Below are 18397 nucleotides of genomic sequence, written 5' to 3' on the forward strand. Positions count from 1 at the left end.
TAATAGGTTATGGTATGAGCTTCATGTATCTCAGCTATTAGCAGACCTAATTGTTGAAAAAATAAAATCACATTTGTTGAGATGAACTTACCCAAACAGATCCGAAGGTCCAAATAAATGCAAGAACTACATTTAATCAAATCCATTCACTGGTTATGGTGTAATGGCTTTTAGAAGAAACAGTACATTCATTTAAAAACGTTTCGGTCATGTTTAGATGGCAAAAGACCCTTTTGCCATCTAGTGGGTGACAGAAGTACAGACATAAAAACTGTTTGATCACAAGTGTTTGAGTAAATATAATTGATATATTTTTCAGCAATAATTTACACAGAGTACTTTTCACAATAAAGTTTATTTTCAGAAAACCTTTTAGTCACAATAATTCTGTCCTGGTGACAGAAACAAATATAAATGATGCATTCTGGGAAATAAAAAGGATAAAATAATGTAGCTGTCCAAACCAATGCATGTACTATGCACAACACAACCCTGGCAGATATAGGTTTTTAAATATAGACAATTTTACACATTTACAGCAAAACACTTCCTGAAAAACAACTGTAGTGGCTGGAATGGATGGCAGAAAGCAGTTGTTTCGAGAACATTCACCTTCTCTTTTTAGGGACGACAACATTTCCGCTGGTTGCGATCGGAATCAGAAGTTTCCGCTGCTCCATTCGAAGATATTTTTCAATGAGCACCTCCACTGGAACTTTGTCGTTCACATAGCCCTGCCTGTGGAATGCAGAGACGTTACAGGTCAGTATGTCAAATTTATCTTTTTGTTGTTGTTGCCACAAACGGGTCAGAAATCTATATTTTCATGCACTCTGGAAGTTAAGCATCAGGATGACATTTAAGTGTGAAAACGACAATAAATTCTGACAATTCTGAGAGTATTATTGAGGAGAATGCATTCCTACAAGTATACCTTCTCAACAGGAGTATGGCATCTTCAACATCAATAGTTTTTCTCTTAGCGTGGGCTGCATAGGTCTCCAAATCTTGAGCCATCCGGTCAAAAAACTTATTCATTCTGTGATCGTTGGAATTCAAGAATTATCTTTTGATTCAACACTTAAGAAAAATCGTTATTGGGACAGATAACCGGTTTAGTTACTTACATCTCATTTAGGACGGGGTAGACGTCTGGAGAGACTTTTGTTTTGGAAAAGTGTCTGAAGACACTCATAAGATAGGCCTTAGGAAGGACACCTTTCCCTGTAGAGACCTTTGTTCTCTTCTTTCTCGCCTGCTTCGGTTTAGCTGGGGGTACCACTTCATTTGTGACGCTGGGGGAGTTAGTTATTAGGAACAGGAATTTCACTTCTTAGAAATTGAAGTTAACCTTTTCATTAAAAATCTATGACAGTAAGAGCTTACCTGAGTTGAACATTTTTAGAAAGAGGAGTTAAAGTTGGAGAATCAGGTTCAAAAAAGGTTCTTCTCTCTTTGACAAAAGCTGGGGTCTTTCCAGAGAACTCTGAAAGACGCCACAAAAACAAGAGGTAACATTTAAACATTTGGGGAAACAAAAAACAAAAAAAAAAAATGGAAAAAAGAAGAAGTCTAACCATGACTTTCTTCACCGTCATCTTCATCCTCCCACTCCTCCTCTTGCTCAGCAGCATCCTGAGCTTGAGCTTCTTCAGGTGGAGAGTCACTCTGGTGCTGGTCATCTTCGATGTCCTGGGTCAAACCAAGAAGATGAAAGGGTTCTTCCCTTCCTGCCACAGACTCTTGCACAGCGGCTTGAGCCCGGCCAGACTTCCAGCTGCTGTCGGGGCTTCCAACTTCCAAACGGGTTTTTGTTTTAGACTGTGGATTAGACCAACCTACAAATATGGAAAAAACAGCAGGGATTAACACCAGCCATTACTTTTTTTAACATTAGAATTACTCTATTGACTATTCTCAGATGAAAGTTATGTTATTTTCTTCATTTTAATATTAGTGTGAGAAGATGAGTGAGATAAAATTAGTTTTTTTTTAATTAAGTGAGGAGAGACTTTCTGTTTCTAGTGAAAGAGTATTCTAGTTTTACTGTACCTGCTGCAGTGGTTTGGGCCAAATCCTGTCCTACCTCTGAGACAGGCAGGATGAATGTTCTTGTGAAGCCATCAGCCTGACGGGTGATGTGCTCCAAGTCAGACTCCGGCTGCTCCCGCTCTACCTCAACTTCCTCTGCCCCACTGGAGAAATCCTCAGATTGACACTCAGCAGCGTTTTCATCTTCCTCAGAACTGGACTCTGCTTCAACATTTTTAGACTGGCCGCTTGCTTCGTCTTGAAAGTCTGCAAAATCTGTTCCAATCTGGTCATCTTGATCAGAATGAGAACGTGGATCACCATGTTCTTCCTCAGGTGAAGAACTGGCCTCTGCTGCATCCTCTTCAGTTTGGGAGTCAGTGGGACGTTCCCCTTCCTCCTCAATTTGGGAGTCAGTGGGATGTTTCCCGTCCTCCTCAGTTTGGGAGTCAGTGGGATGTTCCCCGTCCTCCTCAGTTTGGGGGTCAGTGGGACGTTCCCCTTCCTCCTCAGTTTGGGAGTCAGAGGGACGTTCCCCTTCCTCCTCAGTTTGGGAGTCAGAGGGATGTTCCCCTTCCTCCTCAGTTTGGGAGTGTGGTGCAGCCGCCTCTTCTTCATCCTGAGAGCTCGTCTCCACATCTTCAGATTGGATAGCACCCAACTCCTCCTTAGTCGGTGATCCAGCAGCACCTTCCTCCTCCTCTGGTTCTGACAATTCAGGAACACTGTCGCTTTGGTTGTTAGATTCACCATTTTGACCTTCTGCTTCAAAGCCTTCCTCTTCAATGTGTTCAGGTTTTATCACAGCCTCTGCTTCACCTGCATCGGCGTGCACAGAGTCACCTCTCCTCAGACAGCTCTGCTCAATCTCTCTCTGCAGCTGAGATGCCAGGACTGTGGATTTGTCCTGATTTGCGATCATGGAAAAGTTGGAGGTCATAGCATCTTGTTGGTTATAGAGGGCCGTGCTGCAAGTTACAATATCAGTGGTGATGTCCGGCTCGCCGAGTTTGCTTAGACCCAATGTAAACCCCTCAATGTGGGCTGTGTCACCCAGGGTTTTCTCTGCCAGCCCACTGTGGTGCACACCTGGACAATAGGAGCAAACAGAACAGATCAATGCAAGTCAGACTAATCACATAAAAAAGCCATATTTTTATGTTAGTTTAAAAACATTTCAGTAACAACCGTGGGGTTGGCACCCATTAACAGAAGTAGCAACAGTTTTGTCCACCTTTAAATTAGCAAAAAGACACATTAATAATTTCATATTTTTATTTTCAGCACCAAAATAGGGAGTCTTTATTACTTTTTTTAAGGTACAAACTAATGTAGTTTAAAGTAGAATGTAAAGATTATGTAACCTTTATTACTATGTGATATTTCCATTAGGATATAAACAGGATTTTTACTCACCTCCTATCTGTTTGTCAATAGCCGCCCCAAATTCTTCCTCTGTGACCTTTCGGCGACTAGAGACTCTCCTTCGCAAGCCCACTTTTTTCTCAGTTTGAATATCAACAAAAGGGGTTTTCAGACTCAAAGAAGTGGAACTTAAAAACAGATAAGATGTGGAATCAGTTAATTGTGCACATGCAGAAAATGTAGCCAAAATAAGAAGAAAAGGAATTGAGCAAAGTAGGAAATACGTTTTAAGCTATTTACCTCGACAAAGAAAGAGATGAATGATCCCCTGATAAATGTTCACGTTCTTCATCTGCAAATGCAGACATATTTCATAAACCCACACACAGTCCACTTAACCTCATTAGAACAATATTTTGACTTCAAATAGTTTGTAACCTCACCGTCTCCATCTTTCAGTCGTTTTTCAAAGGCTGTTATGTTAAGACTGCGTCGTGGTCTCTTTCTGCCAAGTACCTTTATGGTACTCTCGGCATTCCTAAAAGTTAGGTCAGGTAGATCCAGTCCAGACAGCTCAATACTGAAGAAGGAAAAAAGTTCTGTTAATTCGGCTTATTTGACAACATGAAGGCATTTCCTAGGCAACAGCTCACCTGGGATGAGTCCTCATGATGCCATCATCGGGTGAAGATGGTTCCGGCTCTTTAGTGGGACCCCTTTTATGAACTACAGGGGACTTCAACGGCTCTAAAAACAAAATTAGTAAAGATTAAACCAAAAAAAAAAAAATGTAAACAATGGACAGTGAAATGCACATACCTGTCTGCAAAATGTTCCTAAGCAAGTGCCTTGGAGTGTCTCCATCACTAATAAGAATCGAAGATGCTGCAGAAGCATTCACATTTCTAATTGAGGCAGTTCTACGTTTAATAGGAGGCAAGGACTTTTTGGATATACTCTGAAAAAGAAAGAGATGAAAAAGTCAACTTTAGACAACTGCAAATCAGGAGAGAGCTTAACTGAAACCCCCATCCTCACTTCTCTAATCTTCTGCCTCTGGCTGCGTCTCACAATGTCTTGTGGGGTTTGGACTTCAGCACTTTTCCGTCTTAGTCTGGCACTGTATCGTACACTGCTGGGACCTGGTTCCTGGAAGGCACTTGGAACGACACAGAGTCAAAATAATTAGAAAAAATTTATTTCAAGTCATGTACAGAGTTGGTAAAAAAGCACAAGGGCGAGGGGGAAGGTGGTTGGTGTGAGTGTGTGTGTGTGTGGGAGGGGGTGATTGCAAGGAGTTTAGAACGGAATATAAAAATGCTTCAGGGTCTTTTCCAATTAGGGGAAAGGGAATAGAGTCTGATATTAATCTAAATGTTTAAAAGGCAAGACAATAACTGCCAAACTTGTTTTTCTGGGAGAAAAATTCTTAATTTTAAATTAGCCTTTAGGAAATCTTTTTTTTTGGGAATAACAAAACAAGTATTTATACTTTATCCGTAACCCTTTTGAGCTTTTGACTGATGTACATTTGAGTTAAAGTGTTTAAGTTAAATTGTAGTTCAAAATAAAGAAAATGCTTCACACAAAGTCGTGCTGCTAGCAAGCCTGGTGTCTCACTTTTAGTTCATCATGGGGGGTGAGGTGGTAGAGAATTAAAATAGTAAGTTACCTGTTGGTGACTGGAGTTCTGGGTGGCTCATCAACGAGAATCCGTTTAAGCAAAACCCTAGCAGATATGTCCTCTGTGCTATCCATTCAGAAGGCTAAAGCGACCAGCTGATTAGCTGGGACGAGCTGATACAAACAAACGTCTGCCAAAAATGGTAAGCTAACTGTATTTTCTCTGTTTGCAGCTCGGGATTGTTGTTCTTTTAATCAATCAAATTTAAAGTTTCAAAGTGAAACATATATAAATTCGACCGAAGCCAGAACTTTCCTGCTGTTTTGTTCAACTCTTGACATGTCCCGCTCTGTCGTTTTTAAGTCTGTGATCCCGCGTTATTTTTGAGTGATATATCGCGAGAACACATTTCTTCTTCTTTTTAGGGTAGATTGACGCCTTTGCAGTTTCTCTACCGCCATCCTCTGGCGACATTTGATTGCTACACAAATCAACATTTAAAAAAATAATACAATATTAGTACTTTTTATTAATATTGTTTATATTTATTAAGTATAACTATTTCAGCATATATGAATAGAGATATATACGTATTAAATTTACAAAATAGAGAACTTTTTAACTTAGAGAAAAAACCTAAGTAAAATTTTGTAAACATGTCCCTGGGGATTCCCTCCCACTGTTGCTATAAAATCTCAAGTCTGTGGATAGTAACTAACTGATGTTTTAGTATTGAACAGACAGGTTAGTTATATGCCCCAAATGAAATAAATTATCTATTGCTTTTAATTTGTTAAATGAGCTTCTAACTTTAATAAAAATAAAACGAATCAACAAACGCTAAAACTAAGCTGCACATTTGAGTAAACGTTTAACACTATTATTGTTTATTGTGTTACTAATGCTTCAACTGTTCACATAAAACTTTTCACAAAAATTGATTTTCAAAAAGGTTTTTTATTCTTATCTCACTCCACTTTGCATTCATTGTTGGGATTTATCACACCATTTGCTGCACAAGTGGACTATTTTATGATGTGATAAAAAACCATTGGAGACAATGATTTTCTTTGGTCTTTAGAACTTATTTTGATAACATTAAATGTCAATATGGACTAGCCATGTTAAGATTTGATCACACTCTCATACAGACGCTCATTTACTATTTGTGCCATAGTACAAAAGCAGAAAATATGTAACTTTCTTTTTTTAATCTTAAGCTAAACAGTTTTCTTCATGTTGTTAAATGAAATCATGCCAAATCTCAGTACCATTTGGAGCTCAATCAGGATACAAAATATGTATTCTGCTTGCCTTTTTTTTCTTTGCAAATTGAAAAAAAAAGTTTAAAATTGAGAAAAAAAATCTTTTTTTTATGACATAAGGCATGTTAACACAAGCTTTTAAAGGCCAACTGTAGAGCTTTTTCTGCCTATTTTGGTTCTTCTGATAGTTATCTACCAAAAAGATTTGTACTTTCTCAAATTTTAATAAACATTGAAAGATGTTTCTGGATTACATAGAGTGTGTTTAACATGGCTCAGACTGATCAGCCTTTAAGATGATTCTGTAAAGGATTAGATTCTTTTAGCAGCTTTGCAGCTCGGCTTAAGCTGATCTTTCAGCTCCAAGATGTAAATAGTGGTAGTTCAAACAAATCTGCTAAACCTTTTACCGTTTACCCTGCAGTGAAACTATAATGTTGAAGTTTACTGCAATAGTCAGGTTACAAAACCATAAACATGAACTGACATGTATGTGATTCATTTCAGAATGTAAAGAAATAAGATGGAAACATGAGAGGAAGGTGATTGTATTGTTTTTAATAACTTACAACACTAAAAGCAATAGAACCCATAAATTATTCATTCTGGTAAACAGGTGGTAGCCTGTTTTATTTAAACCAAGATAGAGATATTCCCCCCATTCTCACACCAGAACCAAGCCATTAAAGGAGCCTTCTTCTGTCCTCTCACATGTCTTTGCATTTGCCAAAAAAAAAGTGCAAAGGCTTTGATTTCCCACGCAGGTGACAGGAGGCACGGCGTCTTAAAAATCTGGCCTGTCTTTCTTCAGTTTGGAGTAGTCCATGTTGACTGCAAAAAGCTGAGGACACACACACACAATCAGCAGGTTGGAGGTAATCTGGACTTTGAATCCAGATAACAAATGTGTGCTTCAGCTTAATATGTAAAGAAATTATAGGGACAAATTAAGGTTATTCAAGGAAAATGTGTTTACTTTGTACTGCTGATTGTGCTCCAGCTTGTTCCAGGGCTCAGGATTGTTTTTGCGGTCCCACCTGAAGAAAAGAAGGAAAACTCAAAAGAAACCTCTTGTGCATGTGTGTTTTCTTACTTTAAAAATCGACACAATAGTTTCAAGCAATACTCACGAAACATCTGGATTTTTTAGAGCCAGTCTTCCCAAATACATCATGCTCATTGCTGCTCCGCCACCAATAAAGATAAACAGGGGAATGAGCTGCATGTAAAAATAAAATATGAACATGTCATCTAAAATTTGAGTGGAAAACAACACAATTATTTAAAATAATCTCAATGATGAATGAAATAATCCCAACATAAATGGCAGACAGATAGACTAGTTACTGATTAGCAGGAGACTCCAACATATCAGTAAATATGGACGCTGCCAGGAAGCAAAGCAGCTTCACCCCGTTGTCCTTGGATAATGGAGACCCCACTACAGCATTTAGGCTTTAAATAAACACACGTGGAGCTGTAAACACCCACAGGGGGCTTTGAGAATCTAGAAATCATAATAAATAACGCCCTTGTCATTGTTTTTGAAGCCAAAGAAATTATACCATGGAAGCAGGTGACTCATATTTTTTTGGGGGGAAAGAAAAATGTCCAACTACCGATCAATTGAGAAAAACACGCAAACAGCTCTATATTTACATGTGAAGGGGAAAAAACAGCTTAATATTATTAACGGAAATATTTATTTGCTTAAGATTACGAAATCTTTCAGAGCATGTCATTTTTAAGGTCGTATAATCGTAAAGCTTAAATAAAAAGGCGTGAAAAAACATATGTGATATTTATTTTATTTATGTATCGAAAAAGGTGATCGGATATTTATAAAATAAATTAAAATTCTGAGAATCGGGAGCGCGCGTGCCGCACAGCCGCCGCGCGCCTCCCCGCAAAGACACGCTCAAAAATGTCACAGCGGCTCGTTGTTTTCTTTTTTTTGGGCTTTGGTTTTGTAAATATTCATGATTTAAATCAGAACTTACAGCTGGGTGGTTCTTCAGCTGTTTGCCGACAACTTTCAGCATGGACGACATGGCGGATAACCTTCACGTACACCCCGAGAGTGAGTCCGTGGATTTCTGCAGTTGGACGCAGATGCCGCTGCACAAGGTCCACCTCCGCCCGCTGCCAGCCAATCCCACAATGCAACGGGAGCGCAGAAGCCCACCAGCCTGAAGACGCACGAGGCCCGCGCAGGTTCGGCTCTTAAAGCAAAACCAGCGTCTCTTTCCCCCTCACACGGATTTCTAAAATAAACCTGACACTCCAAGGAAGGAAATCCGTGTCTGGAGGACCTGGTTTCCATGCAAACATGCTCACATTTACATGTTTCCTTTAAGTGGCGACAGATTCCTCACAAAACCCCCACAAATCTGCAGATGATCATAAAAAAACAACAATAAAATCTGCTCATTTCAAACAGTTTCTAATATTGTCTCAATGACTGGTGTTTCTGGGTGCTGCTGTCAGATTGTGGAGTTCAGCTAAATGTGGAGAAGGCTTAGAATAATGGTATGGGGGGGGGGGGGTCACAAATTAGATTTTTTTTAACAAGTTAGTATTTAAGTATCTTTAACATCTACTAATAATTTATTACAAATAATCTGTGGCCACAAACAAATAACTTGAGGAAACATTTTATTTTTTCATTCCCTAAAAATACTAATTTGTTTGCACCAATTGGTATAGTTTAATCCTACTACTAATTTGCAGCCACAAAATAATCATAAATTGCTCATTTGTGGCCAAAAGTTGTTAATTTCAGGGAACATTTAGTTATTTTTTAATGTCATGTCCAGGGCTCCATCCACACACTCTGGAGACTAAATGACTCGATGATTATAAAACAAAATAATAAAGACAACGGCTGATTTATTTTTATTTTAATCTTTTTGTGGACAGAACACAGAACCTGAGAGAAGATCACATCCCCAGCCTAATGATAATAATAAAAAAAGACTCAGGGAAACAGAGTATAATCTGAAAAAGGTTTGTCTCGATCCATCAGCTTTTCACATGTGCACCAAGAATGGAAGATCATGAAAAGGTCAACTTTTCATCTCCGTGCACCCCTTTAGAAAAAGTCAAACAATAAAACCAGATACATTGTGTGGAAGTAAGGCTTCTCATATGAAGCCTCTCCTGGAAGTGCATGGATGTCCACCCCATAGAACATCTGACGCAACATCTGCTTCAAACAAACACTCTGTACAAAACTAAGACGGGACCTTTAGCTTATGTGGCAGATCATCCAAAAGACGTAGAAAAAATACATGTTACTACTCTTCCATGTACACTGAAGTACAAAAAAAGTAATATATAAAAATAAGATATTGCGACTCATAAGTAGCAGTTCAATTTGTGCAAACACGTCTACGAGAAATAAAACTATGTGATCAGCGGCTTTTCCGAACATTTCTGAGTTCCAAACAATAAAGATGACACGTCTACACCACTAGAACTGGTTAGGTAGTCAACTAGGCTGCAAAACCTCAAACTACAAACAAGCAAAAACCTAGAAACGAGGAGGAATAATGGCTTTCTATGAACTAACGCATGCACAAATTCATTTTATGTTGCAATTATATCGATTTTTTTTTTTTTTTAATTTTGGAATGCATGAGAGGAAGCCAGAAGTTTTCAGCTACTCAGCCTAAGTTGATCTGTGGTTTCATCGTCTCTTCTTTCAGTCAAATAAGAAGTACCCAGCTGATTTGTCACGCAGGAGCGACAGGTGCATATAAATATTTCAGAATACTTAAAATTAACTCAAGAAGGTTCTTCCTACTCCACAGAGTCTCCTCGTATTTTGATTGACACATGTCGGACTTGGCTTCTTTGGAGAAAAGAACAGTAATAGGTCATCCCACAAATCACATGTAAAAGCTTCACGTCTCATACAAAATTTCCTACAGTCTTATTTCTTTGGATAATGAATAAATCAAGACAAATTTAGAAGTGTAACAACTTTTTTTTGTAAAACTCAAACTCCTGTTTTAAAGTCCTTCTGATTTTTTTTTCTTTTTTCCTTTTAGGCCCCGAAAATATTTATTTAAACGTTTTCATTTATGCTTTTGAAGGAAGAATATAGACCTCTCCACTGCCGGTTTACTGTGTCGTCGCCTGCGTGAGGAAGTTCTGCGGCCGTGATCAGAAAGCCAGGCCTTCTCCGGAGCTCTCCCCCACGGAGGGGTCGCAGGGAGACGCCCGGCTGCCGGAGGAGGCCGCCTGGAAGGAGCTGGTGCCCTGGCTGGAGCAGCTGCCCGTCGGTGACACGGCGAGGCTGCGGAACAGCAGGTCCATAGAAGGGAGCAGGGGTTTGAGGAGGCTGACGGGGCAGAAGGCCGAGCCCCCGTGGGGGGTGAAGTTCACCTTGTTTGGGTCTGGGCATGAGGAGACCGGGGTGGGCTTGGACTGGAGTGGAGCACTAAAGATGAGGAGGAAAAAGATTCAGCTGGGATGACAAATCAGGACAAAAGTTGCACATATTTTTTTATGAAATGTATCCAGAAGTTCTTAAAAAAATATGTCTAATTTATTCCTAAATGCTTCTATTTTTCAGGAAAAAGAAGCTCTCTAAACAACTTTAAATAAAAGGTAAAGACATTTAGTAAATATGAAAGATACCTGATCTCCTCCCAGACCTTCACTTTTTCACATCCTTCAGGAGGCTCTCTCTGAAAGCAGCAACTTTTGTTGGGCCCCGGGGAGGAGGAGATCAGCAGAGGCAGGGAGGGCTCAGCTTCGTTCAGAGAGGATGATGGCGACAGCAAGCACATCTCTTTACCCTCTAATGGTGATTAAACAAGAGAAAAGAACCAAAAATAAATCAAAAACCAGTTTCCAGTTTGAGGTGGAAGATGACTGATGTCAGTAATAACACAATTCTGGAACAGAAAAAAAGCCTCCAATCGGCCACAAGAGCGCAGTCTTGTTGTTTGAACTAAATTTACTTTAATAGTCATTGCATCAAGTACAAAAGAAAAATAGTTCAACTCTAAACTAATGTGTTATTTGGTGAAATGAGTGATATACATTTTTTCTTTTTTTTTTAAAAAAAAAAAAAGTTATATTGGGAATCTGTTCATTTCAGTTTGATGGTTTTATTTGCGTCTTTGAGAAACATTTTTCCACAACTTTGAACATTACGTTTATGTATGAGGAAATGTAGACAAGATGTACTATTCGAGTTATAATCTTTTTCAAATAAAAATTTCGGAAGTGTGCAGTGTGTAACTCCACAGAAAGCTGGTGACCTTTGCACCCCGGCCTCTATTGACCTCACTGTCGGTTTACAGAGTTGCTGTCATTTTCTGACCACTTCCCCTTTCTTATTCTACTGACACTGTGGAGTATTTAGTAGTGTGTAAATTTCCCAACCAACTCTTCTCCCAGGTGGCATCTCGCCGTAGAACAGCGCCAGAATTCATTGAGCTCCTGAGAGCAGACCGCTCCTTCACGTGTTTGTAGAGCAGCCTGCATGCAAACACACATCATTTTATAAACTCTGTTGCCATGGAGATGACTGAACACCCAAGTTCAGGTACTTAGATGTTAAACTTTTGGCAACTGATTTAAAAGTGAGGATTTTACTCAGGTAAAAAAAATAAATGAAAAGTGTGTGCAAATATATATTATAATTTTGGAAGAGTAACTGCAAATTGTAAAATTAATATAAATAAAAATGAAAAAAGTGTAAGACTTTTGGTTGGGAAAGTATTTGTGGAAAGTGGCTTGTTTGGCTCCACGTCAGTACATCTGGCATATGGAATTACCTTAAATCAAAACTCAAATTGTGACTTTAGGCCATACAGGACGCTAAATTGCGCTATAATGAAGCATACACCATTTATAAGTACAGTATTTTTTCAGAGTACAAGTCGCATTTTTTGCAAAGTTTGGCTGGAGGTGCCATTTACAATCAGGGTGCAACTTTCACGATTTAAAAAGAAAAAAAGAAACGGTTACAACTGCTAGGGGCTACTGGAAGTGTTTCAGTATTTAGTACTGACAGCAACGCAGAAGAAGAAGAAGAAGAAGAAGAAGCGCTGCTCAAGCTTATGTCAGGCTTGGCAGGATTGTTCTAAAGCAACACAAAAGATGATGAAGTGAACAGAGTTAGAGATTTGAAGGGACATTAAGAGTTTGGTTAAGATTTTAGCATGTTCTTTATGTTATGGTTATCTTAATACTGTTCATATGTTGCACTACTATACTAGGTTACCCTATGTTCCATGAAGATAAATAAGTATTAGTGTGTTACACTAGTAAAGCATGCATATGTTCAGTCTATTTTTGCTATTTGTTCCGCTGTTATGATTGGCCTTAAAAGATGAAACGTCTTGGCATGTCTGTCAGGGGCGTCTGGTTTCAATGTTAAGTCAATGTACAGACACAATCAGACGTCCTTTCGGTTTTTACCCTTAAGCGAGGCGCATTGGTCTGGCAGCAGCGCTTTTTGTCCGCCGCTGTGTGATTTGGGAATTGCTGTACGTCCACGGTTCAAAAATCGGAACTATAGCAAAGAAGAAGCGTCAACCAATCAGGGACTCAGCTTTGGCCCATGACGTGTTGATGACACGATCCAAAACTAACATGGTGGGGAATCTGATCATTCTCCTGAACTTTGATATTTTTCTTATTTGCATCGAGACAACAACAAACGGATCCCCTCCTAATTTAATTCCTATTCTTATTTTTTACCATAATCTGACTGATGCAGGACCGTAAATCGTCAAACTGGTCCACAGAGACGGGCGTACCGTTGAAAGCGCCCGACAATCAGACGTAGATTCTGCAGTAGATGGTGAAGCTCACCGTACTGGGACAGTCTCTGAATGATCTCATGGATCATCGGACATGGAGACGTGATCACAGATGCTTTTCTACAGCTCTCTAAAATAAACATCCCAACATCATCCATGTCTTCCATGTGGTACATGCTTCCATGTAGCAATGAGGCTAAAAACTCTGGACAGAAGCTCCTCCCACAAACGTCTGGAGCGCATAATTTTTTTTAAACACATTTGGACAAACGATGAGCAGCAAATTTGACGCTCGTCAAAAGAAAAGAAAAGAAAAGTTTCTTTATTGTGCATTTTTGGTTGCTAAGGCTTGTAGTCCTCAAAATACGATAAATGCCCTTTAAATATGATAATAAAATCCTTATGAGAAAAGAAGCAACAGATCAGCCATTCAATTCCCTTCATCATGCCTGCATTCATTCTCATGCTTAAGTTTATAAAAGGGTCAAAAGTCTGACATAAATGTTGCTTTGTCAAATGAGTGCACAACTTTGACCTGCTTACACAATAAATACACAAAAAGGAAGTTTTATTTGGCAAGATTGTTAGATTTAAAAGAAGAGGCAGAAAGACTGGTATAACCGTGTCAGAAAGAATCTTCAAGTTTGGCTTGGACAAATTTAGCTTATTTTAAAAACTGTTAAGGGTCATTTTTAAATACGAAACAGACATAAAACCTGGAGAACTGACCTTGCTGAGTGTCCAAATACGTGTCCACACAGTTGGACAGCGAGGTGCAAACATAGCTGGGAGAGGAGAAGGGTGAGGAGGGGGTGGAGGATGGAGAAATGGGCGTTATGGTGCTATCAGTCTGCGATCCGCCGCTGGAGCCGTTTGAAGGAACGGGAGCGCGGTGCCCGTCCGGAATCTCCAGCAACTGTCAAGAAAACAAGTTTCACTGTGTCATTAAAGAGAAAACACAATAAAAGGGCTCAACTGTAGCTTTTTAAAGACCCACTTCGTATCATATCTGGATCCATTTTTTAAAATCATTCCCAGTGGGCTTTTAATTATGATTGTCGTTTTTAGTCAAAATTTAAACAACTGTTGTGATTTAAACAGAGCGGCAGGAGATCATAAAAAATTCAAGTCAGAGTTGAGGGCGGGGTCGGTAGCATAGACCAACGCTACCCCCCCCTTCCCCTCTAGGTTGCTGGGAGCTTGGAGCAGGGAGCTTGAGGCCAGCACAGCGTATTTTCTACGACACAAAAACGCTCTTTTTCAAACAGCGTTTTTCTTCACTCTGCTTCTAATCGCAACGATCTGAACAGCTTCTTCACACATGTGTGCAGGGTGGAGTGCAGGTGAGACTTGCCCTGTGCTGTGGAAGTAGAGGTTGGCTGATGAACATGCCCTCCAGCTCCTGGTTGAGGCCCTCGACGCTGCAGCGCAGAGGAGGGACCAGCGTAGACAGGGGAGTGAGGGGCATGGGAACCGGCTGATGCTGAGGAGACAGGCATTTTTCACGTCATTTCATTTCACCTCTATTACTGCAACAATATGCATGACAAGTGGTACAAAAAGTCATTTTCATGTCCTGCAGGCTCCTTCTTTAAAACCTATTCTTTTTATAACTATTTAAAAACCCACTACAGTCCAATGGAGCGAGTGGAGGAACAGCTGTTCTAAAAAAGCAGAACTGCTCTTTTCTTTGAGGAGCTAATGAACATGCCACCTTCCTGTTGCTTCAGAGTTATATTTTATTCACTTCCTGCAAAGACATCGACATCACTCGCTTGTGATACAGTCATGCGAATGGGGGGGGGGGGGGGGGGGGGTGTTTGCACCAATGAAAGCCCCCACTCCCATAACAGCATTCAGAGTGTGTTTATTTGATAATGAAGTACCTGAGTCACTCCTAGGCTACAGCTCCCATGAGGATAACTACCCTGGCGGTCTTTTTCATGCCCCCCAGAGACAGCAGGCTTGCTGCACTGCTGCAGGTGTTGTTTTAGTTTGGAGATCTGGAATGAAACACAGGTCAGGTCATTCAATCAGTCCTTGAACTTTAATATCTTAACTTTTAAGAGTTTTTCATGTTAAGGGAACAGTTGAAATTGGGACAAAAAATAAGGCACGTTTCTTTGCAGATGACATCACTGCTTTTCTTTAAAAAAAATAATAAGGCTTTTGGTTTTTTGTTATTAACAAGCTTTAATTACTTTAGCAAGTGTGGTTTTTCAAAACACTGAATCAATAAGAGCTACCTCACGCAGATGCTCAGCGCTGCCCCATGATGCTGAACGTTTGTGGATGTTGCGGTTTCTGCTCTGGGATTTCTCCACCCATGAGTCAGGGGTCTGCAAAAGAAACAAACAAATAAGGCAATTTATGCATTTATGCAAAACCAAAGCACCATTCCCCAAACATCTAACAGCAGGTTTTTTTTTTCTTCCACATATTACAACACGTTTCATGCAGATGAGGGTTTCACATTCAGAGTTTAATCTTCAACCACAACAAAGCCTTTTCATCGAACGCGTAGAAAAAGCGATAGAGGAGGAGAAACTGAGAATCAGAGAGGGGAAAGGATGTGGGCAGCTGTAGAGCAATGGCGAGTGCCTGCACAGAGAGCAGGGAGGATGGTGCAGCCAAAACAGCCTCGTCAGCTGACTTCAGGGACTGTTTTCACGGCTGCGGTTCACACTCTGTAATAGCTATGCAGGCATCGGACACTCCCACCACCCTAACCTCCGTCTTATGGTAACTTCCTTGCAAAAACTGCACACAACTGTCATCCCTAAGGCAAACACTCACATAGATGATTTCTAAATGGGGAATTAGTAAACTTGCGACATAGTGCTGCATTCTATTCATTCCTCTCATACTTGTTTGAGATCCTAACCTGGGTAGATTTATCCTTGCGAGGCTGACTGCTCGGGCCCTCTGGCTCCTTTGGCCAGTGTCCCTGAAGGTACGGCCCCACGATGGCATCCAGGGACATCGTCCGCCTCATGCCTGAGCTCAGCTGGTGGGATTTGGTTTTTCCAGCTTTGAGGATTAATAAAGAAAAAAAAAAACTTGACAGAATATAGATGTTGCATCTTAGCTCAACTTTAAAAGCCACAACATGCATTTGTTGTTGCAGAAGTGATCATACAGGAAACCATGTCACATGAATAATATAATAATAATAGCATGAAATGAATCATTAAAATATTAAAAACACTACATAGTGTTTTGTAAACAAAGTTTTAAGGATTTAATTAAGTCTATAAGTCAATTGAGTATTTTAATTAATGTACCAAAATGGCTTTTAAAGAATTATTTTAACTTATGTTGCACAATACATTTAAAATGTACATATAAAATATGATAAATGTTTATTTAAAAAAAAAAGAAAAAAAAGCAGGTGATTGATGGAAAAATGCTAGAAGTTGACATCCTGTTTGCAGCCTCTATGGCTAAAGCTGCTACGGAAGTTCCAGCTGGGTTTTTAAACCTGTTTTTCTCTTTGAACCCCAGTGGCTCTACAGGTGTGCGTGTCATACCTGACTTCCCATCCCTCCTGCTGCTGCTGGACGGTGGTCTGGGTTTGCTGGCCAGCCTGAAGGGAACGGTCGCCTTGAGGGGCAGCAGACCAGCAGCGGGTCTCCCCTGGGCACTTCGTCCAGACATGTTCGCTGCTCCAAATCTGGGACCACTTTTTAGCTCCAAACTACCTGAAATTAGGCTAGCGGCTGGTCCTGCTTGCTTGGTGGTAGAAGTGAGGGGGCGACGGTGGTAGCTGGCTAAAAAAAAAAATCTTCCTCCTCCTGCAGTGATGAAGACTACTCGAAACCGTTACAAATTTCAGTTCACCGTCGCCGACAAAAACATGTCGAAAAACTTAGAGAAATGCCTCTTAGACTTGGGGTGGACAGCGGTTTGCAAAACGTCTTCGGCACGAGACTTTTTTTTTTCGTGGTTGTGTTCCAGAGTTAGCAGCCTAGCGAGCAAAGTTTCTTTGTGAGGATGTTGAGATATTTGTCGAACTAGGAAGCAGTCCCACCTTCAAAAAAACATTCACTTTAACGTGTAACTCGGCGTCTTCCGAACAACATTTGAAAAGTACGTCATTATGATTTTCCTTTTTCCCGAACTCGAAAATGTTTTTGATGATCCCAGGAAAGGTCCATGCACTCCCTATTCTTGTTCAAAGACAAACTCCAAACACTTCCACCACCACCACGCTGGAGTGGATATTATTATGCGAGAGGGTGGGGACAAACTCCTAAACGGACTTTTGATTGGCTGTCGTGGCTTCCGAGTTTGATTTGATTGGACAGCCTCGCATCAATCCGTCAAATTTGGGCCATCATTATTTTTTTCTGTCACCGCCTCCAATATACATCGAACGTAAACTGATGTGAAGACACCAACATAAGAAAATAATTTTTTTCAAAGAACTAACTTAACTTTAAACTCAATATTAAAAAGTTAGAATACATTTATCTTACAGCTTTGATCCTATATATATAAATTTTACCCGTGTTATTACTATTGTTGATGAAAATGTGTTTTTTGTTTTGTCTTTTAATTTCAAGTTTTCTTTTTACACTTGCATTCTAATAACATAATTTTTAAACAAAGGTTCAAACACAATGAAACATAAGCAAATCATCAATAATTTTGTTGACCAAAAATTTTGATATGAAGTGATAGTTTTTGCTTATGTGACAGACAGTTATCATCTAGCATGAATGGTGCTCTTTTTTGAGGTAAAAATATCCAGCCTTTAAAGGCCTAATCCTAGATAATCAGTTTTTATCTATCAAGTCAGTTATTTAGTCAGTATTAAGACTCAGAAGAAAAACTGAATGGTTTCCAACACGTAGCCCTGGGGTGTGCCAGCAGTGCAATGAAATTTTTCAAATGGAGAGAACAGGAAGTGTATGCAAAGTGAATACATTAATTCTAGAATTACTTCCACTGTTTGACTAATTGTATTCAACTAAATACAAACTGTTTAACAAGACTTTTTTTGTTCAGGTTTACCATCATGCTACTTCAGCATTTTCTTCTGATCTGGTAACTGAGAGAGTGCAAACCATCTCTGTGGACCATGAAGCGACTTTGGGTGGTGTGTATTTGAGAGACATTGTGCATTGTGGAAGATAAATGTCCTGACCCTGTGAGAAAGGGAGTGCCAGTGGTGGGACAGGAGAAGAGAGCAAAGATAACACGACACCACTTTCACAGCCGATCCCAGACCAGTGCAAAAAAAAAAAAAAAAGAAAAGAAAAAAAACCTCAACAAAGCTACCCTGACTCAAAACATATCCTTCTTTTACTCAGGACCTGGCACCCATG

General features: G+C 39.8%; 3 protein-coding genes across 3 annotated transcripts; all 3 read right to left on the minus strand.

Moving 5' to 3' along the window:
• Positions 1-336: 336 nt before the first annotated feature.
• cenpt (centromere protein T) lies at positions 337-5411 on the minus strand. Its single transcript, XM_011488019.2, has 13 exons — positions 5069-5411; positions 4435-4555; positions 4216-4354; positions 4050-4143; positions 3840-3976; positions 3697-3748; positions 3448-3584; positions 2053-3120; positions 1578-1838; positions 1387-1486; positions 1128-1295; positions 935-1039; positions 337-738 (listed from the first exon to the last, which is right to left on the minus strand). The coding sequence occupies exons 1-13, from the start codon at positions 5152-5154 to the stop codon at positions 609-611; spliced, it is 2598 nt and encodes an 865-aa protein (XP_011486321.1). The 5' UTR covers positions 5155-5411; the 3' UTR covers positions 337-608.
• A 1412-nt stretch (positions 5412-6823) lies between these two features.
• Positions 6824-8484, minus strand: LOC101168328 (cytochrome c oxidase subunit NDUFA4). Its single transcript, XM_004080284.4, has 4 exons — positions 8286-8484; positions 7416-7504; positions 7262-7322; positions 6824-7126 (listed from the first exon to the last, which is right to left on the minus strand). The coding sequence occupies exons 1-4, from the start codon at positions 8334-8336 to the stop codon at positions 7070-7072; spliced, it is 258 nt and encodes an 85-aa protein (XP_004080332.1). The 5' UTR covers positions 8337-8484; the 3' UTR covers positions 6824-7069.
• Positions 8485-9168: 684 nt separating this feature from the next.
• LOC101173509 (protein FAM117A) lies at positions 9169-17314 on the minus strand. Its single transcript, XM_004080479.4, has 8 exons — positions 16598-17314; positions 15952-16097; positions 15314-15406; positions 14954-15070; positions 14422-14550; positions 13797-13983; positions 10930-11092; positions 9169-10729 (listed from the first exon to the last, which is right to left on the minus strand). Exons 1-8 carry the CDS (start codon positions 16722-16724, stop codon positions 10453-10455), a joined length of 1239 nt encoding a protein of 412 aa, XP_004080527.1. The 5' UTR covers positions 16725-17314; the 3' UTR covers positions 9169-10452.
• Positions 17315-18397: the final 1083 nt, after the last annotated feature.

Source organism: Oryzias latipes, chromosome 19, assembly GCF_002234675.1.
Source record: "Oryzias latipes chromosome 19, ASM223467v1".
NCBI lineage: Eukaryota > Metazoa > Chordata > Actinopteri > Beloniformes > Adrianichthyidae > Oryzias > Oryzias latipes.